Source organism: Notolepis coatsorum (genome assembly GCF_963971535.1).
Source record: "Notolepis coatsorum genome assembly, chromosome: 17".
Taxonomy (NCBI): Eukaryota; Metazoa; Chordata; class Actinopteri; order Aulopiformes; family Paralepididae; genus Notolepis; species Notolepis coatsorum.
Genome location: NC_140181.1, coordinates 38,813,161 through 38,826,205, shown reverse-complemented (window position 1 = coordinate 38,826,205; position 13,045 = coordinate 38,813,161). Strand labels below are relative to the sequence as shown.

At 43.9% G+C, this 13,045-nt stretch overlaps 1 protein-coding gene across 1 annotated transcript in view; it reads right to left on the bottom strand.

Annotated features, from left to right (window-relative positions):
• Nucleotides 1–1,272: 1,272 nt before the first annotated feature.
• The window catches only part of vps13d (vacuolar protein sorting 13 homolog D), a 200,101-nt gene continuing 188,328 nt past the window's right edge, over nucleotides 1,273–13,045 (bottom strand). Inside the window, exons 66-68 of the mRNA XM_084334010.1 lie at nucleotides 9,132–9,263; nucleotides 5,757–5,997; nucleotides 1,273–2,537 (exon numbers count right to left, since the gene is read on the bottom strand). Of these exons, the coding sequence (XP_084190136.1) occupies nucleotides 2,406–2,537; nucleotides 5,757–5,997; nucleotides 9,132–9,263 (505 nt within the window). The 3' untranslated portion in view covers nucleotides 1,273–2,405. The remainder of the gene's footprint in view (nucleotides 2,538–5,756; nucleotides 5,998–9,131; nucleotides 9,264–13,045) is intronic.

Sequence of the window (13,045 nt, the reverse complement as noted above, 5' to 3'; positions counted from 1 at the left end):
TGTAGTAAATGGCACTTTTAAGTTATTTACAAATTATGCCTCACATTCACACCGGCGACGGCGGCAACCACACAAGGTGCGAACCTGCTCATCAGGAGCAGTTGGGGGTTAAATGTCTTTGCTCAAGGACACTTCGACGCACTGCCGGGAGGAGCCAGAATGGAACCGGGAACCTACCGATTACCAGATGACCGCTCTACCTCCTGAGCCACTGTCGTCCCACGTCCAATTTTATACACAAATCCCAAAGACGGGTAAAAAAGAAAAGGTACCACAGACACCAGTATCGCAGTTGTGGTGCTTTATTTGAAGCAGTGTTAATTTAATCTTCCTTCACATGGTCAATATTCCAAAGTCCTCTCTCTTCTTCACACACAACCTCCATGTCTGAGGAGAACTTCTCCTTCTTTACACTGGAACAGACATTTTAAAGATGCTCAATCGACACCAAGGCAAAAGTCCAAAAAAGTCCAACCTCTTGTTAAATCAAGCCATCAAACCCCAAGAGGTTTTTCATAGAAGATATTTTGACGTGTCATAGCAGGTAAACAAGGCTGTAACCAACAACATTAACAACAGGTTAGGTCTGTCAGAGCCAGGGCCCTAGTGTCCTGCATTCTGGTTAACTGCTAAATAGCAGGCTTTTATCCAAAGCGCTTTACAATTTGTTCCTCACATTTTATCCATTCAGTCACACATTCACACACAGACAGCAGGGGCAACCATGCAAGGTGCCAACCAACCTGCTCATCGGGAGCAATTAGGGGTTAAGTGTCTTGCTCAAGGACACTTCGACACGCTGCCCGGGAGGAGTGGGAATCGAACCGGGAACCGCCAGATTACCAGACGACTGCTCTACCTCCTGAACCACTGTTGCCCCAGTACCTAAATGGAACGGACCCGTTATTAATGTCATTAGTTACATATGTGTTTATTAATCTGTGACATGTCAACATTTCTGCTGTGAAATTATTTCACAAGAAAATCATAAATAATTTTAACACCAGTTTTTATGTTTTTATTTTGAAAGGAACAGTCCCCTCACCCAGCAGTCACTTTGAGGAAAGTAATTGTCTAAAAAGGACACTAGTAAAAAAAAAAAATAACAAAAGGGGTCGTTAAATAAAACGCAGTCACCTCTGGTCGAGGTCCATGATTGTAAAAAGTGACGGGCAGCTCCAGTGACCAGTGACTGTGTTCTCTGTGAGGTGGGTGTGGCCTGCAAGTGCCACCCCCGTTGTATGTATCAGTGCAATTAATTCAGCATCTTCCAACCAGGAAAAAATATATTTTTTTATACACAAAATAAAGTTTTCAAAGGCAGTTTGTTCTGTACAGCATTTCACATCATATCGGCATCCGTAATTCTTCACACTTAACTTCACAATTGATATGTACACGGTTGTATAGTGTTATTGGTGTGCAGCTATTATGTGTACATCTGTCTTTTCACAAACATATATAACACTAGCAGTGTGTACATTTGTTGACAAGTACGTCAGTCATATATAAACATTGTTAGTCAAATAAAATAATTACCGTCTTGTTTTTTGTCTTCTAAATATACAGAGTGAGATACAACACTTCATTATTTAGTTTTTTGCATAATATTTCTTTCCTCTACTCGTGTGCTTTGAGAAAGATTAGGTCCCCTAGAACTACATGACTAAACTGAGCGTGCAGGGTGTCCAGATACATGATGAACCACCTGGAGTCCTCACACCAAAACATACATCTCCGTTCTAGTCCCAGTCCAAACACACTCACAATAATCTCAAAGAATGATCTCAATAGTATCACGTATAAATAGTGGTCTGCAAGGATTAATCAACGCCCCGATAACCCTTTAAGGTAAGAAAATAAATCCTCAGTTGTGAAGAAGGAAGCTGCCCTCTCTTACATACAGTGACAAGAGGCTTCCTTCAGTCAGTAGAAAACTAACTGCATTCCCAAAGGAGGAGTTGTTGTTGTTGTTGTTAGGACTCCAGCAGCAGGAGTTGTTGTTGTTGTTAGGACTCCAGCAGCAGGAGTTGTTGTTGTTGTTGTTAGGACTCCAGCAGCAGGAGTTGTTGTTGTTGTTAGGACTCCAGCAGCAGGAGTTGTTGTTGTTGTTGTTAGGACTCCAGCAGCAGGAGTTGTTGTTGTTGTTAGGACTCGAGCAGCAGGAGTTGTTGTTGTTGTTGTTAGGACTCCAGCAGCAGGAGTTGTTGTTGTTGTTGTTAGGACTCCAGCAGCAGGAGTTGTTGTTGTTGTTGTTAGGACTCCAGCAGCAGGAGTTGTTGTTGTTGTTGTTGTTAGGACTCGAGCAGCAGGAGTTGTTGTTGTTGTTAGGACTCCAGCAGCAGGAGTTGTTGTTGTTGTTGTTGTTGTTGTTAGGACTCCAGCAGCAGGAGTTGTTGTTGTTGTTAGGACTCGAGCAGCAGACAGTCTTCGTTCTCATCAGGAGGCAGCATGAGCTGCTGCTCGTAGTACAGGCTCTTGGCGTAGTTGATCTCTTGAGATATCTTCACGGCCAGGCTCTCGTTTTTCACATGCACCTGTGAAAAAGGAAAAATGGACAGTGAGTCAACATGGTGAGAACTTGTGAAAAATGGGCTGATATTTCAGTAAATCTATGTCAAGTTGTACTGCGCCAGGAAGAAAGGTTTGTTGACCTCTTGTTGACCTTCACAATGGGGATGAAGCACGGATATCTCCGTGTTTCGATTCCACCCCGTGCTTCGTCCCCACCCGTTGTGGACAGAAGCACGGATATATACGTGGCAAGTTGTTTTGGCTTTTATTCCATTTTAATAACCTATTCAAGGTCGCCGAGATGCACTGCAGATGTACCCTACTCTTTGAATTCGAGAAAGTGCAATACCGGCCAGATCCTCTTAGGGGCGCTATCGCGATAATGCAGTGTGCCCTGTGGCTGAACGGAGCATTATTTTTTTTGACTTTCAATGGAGTTTTCAGTTAGCTGGATTCTGGATGTGCAGCATGTAGCTTGGATTACGTTTTGGATTGCGGATTTCACTATGCAATAAGGGGATTTATCATCAGCCAATGGACATATCGATCTACCAGATGGAGATCGATAACGGGGAAATGCTCAGGGGGATCCAACCGGCTCATGGTAAGATCTTTTTCACGTAAATTACAGCCCGATCGAGCCTTGTTATGATACGATACGATCGGCCTATGTGGCTACTTAGACGAACATTATTGGTAATCAATAATAAGAAACGACGTCCCCCGCGCGTGTACCTGTTCCGCAACAGTAAGTGACTTCCGGGGTAGGCCTGATTGGCCCCGACAGGCACGTGACGCGGCAAACTCAGGACGCGCAACGAGGCTGCTGAGAGCTGTCGCGCGGAAATAGGCTGTCTATTGCCATTCTCTAACACAAACTCTAACCTTAACCAGCTCCTTAACAGCGCCTAAACTTAACCGTTCTAACCTTAACCAACTCCGAAACAATGCCTAACCTTAACCTTAACCTTAACCATGCCTAACCTTAACCATAGAAAGAATATTGCCATTCTCTAAGACAAACTCTAACCTTAACCAGCTCCTTAACAGCGCCTAAACTTAACCGTTCTAACCTTAACCAACTCCGAAACAATGCCTAACCTTAACCTTAACCTTAACCATGCCTAACCTTAACCGGCGAAAGAATACACGTTAAAAAAAAAATCACGTTAAAAAAAAAAGTTTTGATGGGATTCGAACTCACCAACAACGGACCGCAGGATCGCAGGACCGCTGCTCTGCCAGGTGAGCTATAGCGCCGAATGAGAGTCATGGCGTATTAGGACGGTTACGTAATTCCGTAAGCTCTGCCGCTCGGCTCCGCGGAGCGTGCCGCGCGGCAGAGAAAGTTGCGCGTCACGTGCCTTGTCGGGGCCAATCAGGCCTACCCCGGAAGTCACTTACTGTTGCGGAACAGTTACACGCGTCCCCCGCCCCCCCCCCCCCCCCCCCCCCCCCCTTTCATGCATACATGCTTGAGGATCGTGCCGATCATATGCAGTTTGAGTTTTAACTGTAGCATCTGTATAACGGAAATGCCATTGGATATAACGTTAGTATCCATTAGCCCTTTATCTCGCCTTCCAGGAAATATACTAGACCAAATGCCGTATAACGCTTATATTCACAGCGCTATAAAATGAGAACGTATTGATGAAAAAATTATTTCTTTAATCCATTTTGAAGGGACGGTTTATGGTCCCAATTGACAATGAGAATGGACAGATAGCAATACTATAAAGTATAGATTTAGCTCTACAAACAGCCCCAAGTCTGTTTACATTTGCCGGTCCTCTAGAGATTTATTAGACGCATCCCAATGGCCCCGAATGTGTTAATCTAGAAATTAATCATAAAGAATCAGATGTAATTATTTCTTGACCAGCACTCATTCTTCAGATTGGACCTATTAACACAATGTGCGCCATAAACGAGTTAACTCGTTATTGGCCGCCATGCGTTGAGCACCAGAAACGAGTTAACTCGTTTTTGGGATCGTTATTTTGTTTATTCGCTATATCTATTCATAATTCATAGCTGCAGCCTCTGGTATCCCCTTCAGAGTCTGTCTGAGCTGGCATATGGTCAACACCGCCCTCTACTGCCAGGCGGAGCTATTGCATCTCATTCAAAATGGGATGGTGTGTTTTAGGAGGCGATCTGAGCCGGGAGGGCGGGGTTTAAATATTCAGGCGAGCTACTTCTATACAACGATGGCATCAAACAGTAACTCCGCCCGCCCGTCATTGTGAAACGGTCGGTAGTGTGGTGCGGACCTCCACAAGCATTATTTTTTGGAATTGCTTGTTGTTTGATTGTTGATCTGACATTTATTTCTACCCCGATCACAGCTATCTGTGTGGACCGTGTATGGCTGTTTACCGTTGGGTAGGAGGAAGTGGGGGGGGGGGGCGAGCGCCCCGCTACGACGGTCATTTCATGTATGGACGAGGAGACATAATAGTGATAATCTAGTGTTGATTTCAGGATGATTAGATAATCAGCCGAAAAATTACAGCGTGATTTCCTGGATTACTGAAAAACACCCAAACCATACTCTATTCAAAACGGTATAAAACGGAAATGTACGGATGAAAAAACAATCTGTCTCGGGCATGTTGACTAGAAGCAACTCACTGAGACCCGACGGCGTTATTAGACCCATAGATATAATATAAGATATAATTATAGCACTCGCAGATGTCACAGTCTAAAACTATATCCATTGAATAAATACCTGCCGATGAATAGGGTATCAGCGCCCCCTGCTTCTGGTGGGAGGGGCCAGGGATGTCTTACCATGAGCTTCTGGTGGGAGGGGCCGGGGATGTCTTACCATGAGCTTCTGGTGGGAAGGGCCGGGATGTGTTACCATGAGCTTCTGGTGGGAGGGGCCAGGGGTGTCTTACCATGAGCTTCTGGTGGGAGGGGCCAGGGGTGTCTTACCATGGGCTTCTGGTGGGAGGGGCCAGGGGTGTCTTACCATGAGCTTCTGGTGGGAGGGGCCAGGGGTGTCTTACCATGAGCTTCTGGTGGGAGGGGCCGGGGATGTCTTACCATGGGCTTCTGGTGGGAGGGGCCAGGGGTGTCTTACCATGGGCTTCTGGTGGGAGGGGCCAGGGGTGTCTTACCATGGGCTTCTGGTGGGAGGGGCCAGGGGTGTCTTACCATGGGCTTCTGGTGGGAGGGGCCAGGGGTGTCTTACCATGGGCTTCTGGTGGGAGGGGCCGGGGATGTCTTACCATGGGCTTCTGGTGGGAGGGGCCGGGGATGGCCACAGCGCTGCTGGTGCTGTCGGCCTTCTTGGTGAGCTGGACGTACACCTTGCCGTGGTCCTTGGATACCAGGCAGTGGTAGAGGTGGTCGTACTTCACCTCCAGGAAGATGGCCTCACGGTCCACATACTCGCCTGGCTTCAGGAAGTACACCACTTTGGAGGAGATGAGCACACAGTAGGTGTCTATGGGCTCCACCGCGATGAAGCTGGGGTTGGGGTGGTGGTGGGACAACAAGCAGAGATTAGGCACTAAGTTCAATAATAACAACACTAAAACATTAGTATTTATATTTAAAGCCATTGGACCTCAAGAGCATGCAACCACAGGACCGGGTGCACACAGAATCCACAGACAACGGAAAAGCAATTCACGAATCTGTGCGATTGATCAAAATTTTATTAGATTAAAATGTATTGTCATTATACAGCACAAGTACAGTATAATGAAAAGAAGTTCGGCATTCAACCACAGTGCAAATGTAACAGTAAAGTGCAATAGTAATATACAATGTACAGGTGATTAAACTGGGTATAAAATATATAAATTAGTACTACTGAGTAATAGTGCTAATCAGATGTATGCACAGAGTTGTAGTATTAATGTACAGTGATACAGGTATAAAGTGCGTATAGTAGTAAGTCATACTGGCCAGCAGCGTAACCAGTAAGAGTAAGGGCTATGCACAGATATATAGTATCTAAAGATAATAAAAAGGATTATAATGCAGGTATGTACAGACGGATGTATATATATATATATACGGTAAGAATAAATATATATATATATATATATATATATATACAGCATTATTGTACATGCCATCATATAGGAAATCATATCAACAGAAAGCGAACACTGGCCAGTTAACGCAGACCTAAGTGTAAGGAATAGAACATGACATCTTAGCGTGTCATCTTATTTAGTAGTGTCATTATGGGTACAAGGCAAAAGCGACATGGGACAAGATAACAGGCAAGGTTAACGTGTTGTCAGGAGAGGAGCGCACAGTGGCTGAAGTGAAAAAGAAATGGGCTCATGTGAAATCCAAGTCCAAAAAAATTGTCGCAAAACACAAGAGAGAGATACTGGCCACTGGAGGAGGAGCTTAGGGTTGTCTGAGGTGGACCAGCACATTGAGGCCTGGTTGCGGGCTTCACAGATAATTTTAACATTGATGCAGTGGTAATGCCTTCTGATGAGATGGAAACGCATCTGGGTGCCTTGATGCGCACGTGCGTGCAGTCAATTGCGGCGATGGTGTTGGGCAGACCAGCAATGGCATAGAATCTTCTCTGACTGTTGTTGTTCAGTATATGGGAATTGGATGTATTGTGTGGCCAGTTGTATGATTCCATCCACGACTCGCTGGAGGTTGCAGGCGAAGGGCTAAGCAACCAAGGTTATGAGCTGGATAGTTGCTGGTCGCTAGGTAACCAGAGATATGTTTGAGTTGCCAGGCAACAGGCCTGGCGACGTCACAACTTTTGATAAGGCTGTAAGCTTTTTTCTGGGCCATAGGTGATGTTGCTTAGCAATGACGAGATAGTAACATTCCTTTAAGATAACACGGGGCAGGGCGGCTGGGTAGCGCAGCGGACTAAGCACCTGCCTACTACCGCAGAGACTCTGGTATCGAATCCGGCTTGGTCGGTCGTCCATACTAACACAATTGGCAGTGTTAGCGGGTGGGAAGCCGGTGGGGTATGTATCCTGGTCGTTGTAAACTGGTCGGTCGGGGCGCCTGTTCAGCAGGGGAAAAATCTGGGGGAGGTAGTGTGATCCTCCCACGCGTTACACTCCCCCAGTGAGAGTCCTCGCTGTCAGGTGAAAAGAAGCAGCTGGCTGACTCCACAATGTATCGGAGGAGACATGTGATAGTCTTCAACCCTTCCTAGGCCGGCAAGTGGGGGGGAAATGCGCGCAACGACCAGGAAGGGAATTGGCATAACGACTAAATTGGGATGGGAGAAAAATACGGAAAAAAGGGGGAAGAAAAAATAGATAGAAAAAAAAGATAACACAGGGCAGAAGCTGTGGGGAGAGACGGCAGAGAGCGCCAGACGGAGAGAGAGACGGCAGCCCCCCTGTCGGAGAGAGCAGAGATAGAGAGAACACAGGTTCTTTTCTTAGACCTTTTTAAGACCTTTAAAGACTTAATTTTCTCATTTCATTCTGTTTAGATCTCCATTTATTGTAAATAAACTTCATTTTGATATAAAATAGACTGTTCAAAATGTACCGGGGAGAGATAAGGGTGCCTCAGCTGAAGACGTTTGCCTCAATGGAACGAAAACAAAACACAACGCAGAAGAGAGACAACACGGACAGAGGCGATGAAGGCTGATAACGGACGACCAGACACCCCAGAATCTAACAGTGGACAGTACCTGGGCGTGTGGTGGCACAGGGTTTGAACATCTGGTTCCAGGGTATTGCACAGCTCCATTAGGACAGGTCTTGGTAGCCTGACGCGTCACACTACTATAGGTACTCATGGCTCTCTGCAGCAGCAGTAGATATGCCATATTGTGTGTGTAGGCCTAGTGTGCAGACTTGGCCATTTTAAAAGGAATTGATCACTGATTATTGGATGGCATGGTTAAATTTACATGATTGATTCAAGTCCACGTGCACGTTCAATGTTTTAATAACAATAGAGAACAAGATGGTATATGGACTAATAATACAAAATGACAAATATATAATATATAAACTGGACTTTTTGAAGAAGATATAGCCTACATGAAAGGAATATATAGCCTACATGAAAGGAATGGGATGTGCTCAGAGCAGAATGTAGATGTGTCCATTCTATTCCACTATAGCTATATCCACGCAATTGAGTTTAATGGTCATTTATTTATTTATTCACTGCCATTTGCAGTAATTGTGTAGTGCTTTTATCTATTTTAGGATAATCTGTAGAATCGATGTGAACGCAATCAACAATGACTTCTCACAAATTAAGCCCCATCTAATGCCTATGTACGATTGCTTTTCCACATTCTTAAATCCTGTTCTTAGCTAAGAATGAATCCCAGATAAGAAACCATTTAGGAATGCCAGAATTGTCCCAGGAAAAAAGAGTTAAGAAGAGATTTCTTTGTAACTTTTTCGTAACTGTGTTCAAGAATGAGTTCCATTGTGTGTCGACTTGTGTGAGTCTTTACTGATTTGATCGGTTATTCTTATCTTATTTAGTTGAGCCTATGTGTATGAATTTGCTGATAACCGTGTCTTTGTTTTGTTGCTGTAATAAATGAGGGCAACCTCAGTATCTCACGAGTTGAAATAAAGGTATGAAATTAAATTAAATAGACCGTAAGAAGAGATACTCACAACTCTGAGTGGATGCTGTCAGTGAGTCTGAAGAGCTGCTCCTGTCCGTCGGCCTGCGTGGAGGAGAAGCGAGGGAGGAGGCCCTGCGGTCCCTTACAGCAGCGCGGCTTCCTGACCCGCTGGACACTCAGTCTGGAGGCAGCAGGAACACAGAAGACACAGGCTTGTGAGTGACGTAGTATAACATGATCCAGGGCTTTCCCCAGGGTTTTCAACAAGATGGTGCTGAGTCTCAACCAGTGTTAATTTAGTCAACGAAAATTATTACTAAATATGGTCGTCAACGAAGCTTTCCCCCTGACGAAAACGAGACGTGACGTCACGTTAATGGAGATCATGTGACATTAACGTGACGAAATTATTCATGCAATGTCATTGACTAAAAATGACGACACAAAATGTAGTTTGCAAAATAAAATCTTTCAAAAAGTTTATTCAATCAACTTAAATTTTACTTGCTACTTGCTAGCTAAAAGGAACTTGTTTGCAGACAGGAACGTAACAAACATAATTGTCCATGCGGAACCCTTATCCCCAACACATCGCTCCGTGGGTGTGTGTCGCTCTAGTTCTATGATCTTAGGGGCACCACTGTTATGCTGGGGGTGTTGTTTCCCCCTGGGAGATATGAGAGGACGGACCACATGTTACGTTGTTGTTGTGAAGCTAGCGTACTAGCAGGTATGCAGTTGTGTTGTGTATGAGAAGGGAATTATCAATCTGTAAAACCCCACATTGAGCTGGAAATAAAGCACCTCACAGAAAAGGAAACTCTCCTGTTTCTTCCCTACATTACTGCATGACGGATCGCTACATTATGTTGATCCACCACAATAGAACACATTAACACTATGATCGCCGGGAACGAGTTTTCACGTCATTCAGAGCCATGCTCATTCTGCCGAAGACGCCGTAACTCGTCTTTGATGTCAATATTTCAAAAATCTGTCATCGAAATCATATTTCCTTTCCGGAGCCCTGAGACACAGTGCTGATCTCCTCTCAACTCTCTAGCGGTTCAAGAGCGCCATCTGGTGGCCGATCGGCAGATCGCCAACCGGATATTAACCTTTGAACCGGTAGTACTCATCCAAATGTGGTCCGGCCACTCTCTATAGCTCCCGCGACTCCATCTTGAAACACTGGATAATAGATCGCTCGCCCTAACTCAATAAACAACGTTATTTGGACGTATATACTATTATACAACCTGGAAATGGATTGGGCATTTCTACATCCCATAATAGAAAAAAATCTGTTCCACGCTCATCTGCCAGCGGCGCGAGGAAGCCACGGTAAGATTCAGCGTTATATTCTAACGTATTCTATACTAACTGATCTGATGAACATATGACCCACTCTGGATGAATCATCTAACGCTGCCCACGGAATTATAAACGATCCCCCGCCCATCCGGTCATCATCAGATGATGCATAGAAACGTCTAGAACCACGTCCAGTTGAAACTTTTTATCTCTCACAGATTCCTACCAAACTGTATTTGATCATCAATATAATGCATTTAGGGCTATAAATCACGTTCTGAAGAAAGCTGCAGAAAACGATAAAAACATACTTATACTTTAGACCATATTTTAGTATGAATATGTGAATGAAAAAGTTTAACGTTGCTACACCCTGAACAATACATATAGGACATTGAATGGGCCATAATAATGGCAATGTAGCAATAGAATTTAAAAAGTTATAGCCCTGCAAAGAAGGGGAACTTCTCCATAGACAAATAGAGCTGGCGAGGGATGGTAAATTATGAATTTAACCCATGGCGATCAAAGTGTTAAATAGCTTACATAAGTCTAACCAGCTAGCACTAACGTTAGCTTTTTTTTTACTCACGGCAATTTATGAGGCTGTAACTGAGTGGCGAGACTAAACAAAAAACGTACAAAAGACTAAATCGAGACTAAACAAAGACTAAAATGCTCATACGTGTAGTTGACTAAAACTGACTAAGCGAAAAATAAATGAAGGTGACTAAATATGATGAAAACGAAAAAGAGCATTTGACACATGACTAAGACTAAAACTAAAATAAAAAATAGCTGACGAAATGAACACTGGTCTCAACTCGGGGGAGGAAGGGGGCTGTGCAGAAATTGCAATAAATAAAGCCATTTGCTGTAATTTCCTGAAACATAAAAACTGTGTCTGATTTGCGCCCGCTATTTGCTCCGTCTTTGCAACCTATTCACTAAAGATATTGCGCAAATTATATACTAGCGCAAACGTGCCCATACGGTGTGCAATTTGCTCCTGATATCTGGCAGCGCTGTTGGCTCACGGAGTGCAATTTGCTCCGGATTGCTCCAGTTGGCTCGCGGAGCATCTGAGTGCTCCTGATATGGTAAAATAGTATAAATACTGCCCAGCAAGCAGTATGCATGTCCTAGGACAATAGCAGACAGAAAAAAGAAGCTTAACTTATCTTGGAATTGGAAGTTCTGATAATCAATACTGTAGATTTTCTTTTATTCCTATACATGCATAGATTGTGTTTTGATATGATAGACAGTTTGGTTTTGTAGCTGATTAGTGGTTAACAAAATAATTAATTAATAATTCGCAAAATAAGTATCCTGCCATATCCTGATTGATTGATTGATTGATTTTATTGTGGATTAGAGACCAAGGGATAAAACCATGATAAAATGCAAGCACTTATTTCCATCATGGTCCCTGGTATAAAAAAATAGGACATACATCAACATAAAACATCATAAAACATTAAGATACAATATGCATATACAGTTGAAGATAAAAGAATAATAAATAAATATGCTACCCTTTCTTTCCTATGCCGATAGCCATGATCGTACATGCTTTTTGAAGCCAGTTAACCCGGGGGCCTGTTTAATGCTGCTGGGCAGGCTGTTCCACAGTACTGCAGCTGAGTAAAGAAATGTCTGCTGGCCGTATGTAATGCGTTTGAATCTAAACGGAACTATGTTTGTGTCTCTACCTCTGGTTTCATGGCTATGGTTGTTTTTTACATATTGGAAGTAATTTTGAAGGTAGCTTGGCACCTCCCCTTTATAAATCCTATAGACTAGGCATAGTTTTATCATGGATACTCTTTTTTCCACCCTGAGCCACCCTAGGCTGTTGAAGTGGGGCTGGTCTAAGTAAGTACGAGTGGGGAGCTGGAGGACTATCCTAACTAGCTTGTTCTGGGCAGTTTGAAGTCTATTTTTCAAGTTGCTGGGGGCACTGTCATACCAGGACAAGCAAGCATAGTCAAAATGACACTGAACTAATGCCCCTGCAAGTGCTCTAAGAGCTTTCCTGTCCAGGTATTTTGAATTTCTTGCTAGCAATTTTATTCTGTTTTTAACCTTGGCTATTACTTCAACATGCTCTCCCCTGAGAGTGTGTTTTCTAAAGTACACCCTAGATACACCACTGATTTGGTACTGGTGACCACTGAGCTACCTAACTGTATCTTGAAACCTTCCTGTTTTTTCTGTTTCCTTGTAGTAGAAAATAAAATGGATTCTGTTTTTCCTAAATGGAGAGACAGCTGGTTTTCTGAAAGCCACTGACTGACATTTCCTAACTCCATGCTAAGTCTGCTTTCAATAACTGTTTTGCTTTTATTTGACAACATGAGAGCCGAATCATCCGCGTAGAGCAGGAGATCACATGAGCAGGCTGACTGCATGTCATTTATATAAAGGAGGAAGAACAAGGGCCCCAACACACTGCCCTGAGGGACCCCACAGTCCACCGTCCTCAGATCTGAAAGGACCCCTCCCACCTCTACACGTTGTTCCCTTCCCCTCAAGTATGAGCTGGCCCAGTTTGTGGCCATACCATTAAAACCTAACGCTGTTAACTTCCTTAAGAGGATAGTGTGGTGTTTTGGAGCTATTTGCACAGACATTGAGTCAGAAAAA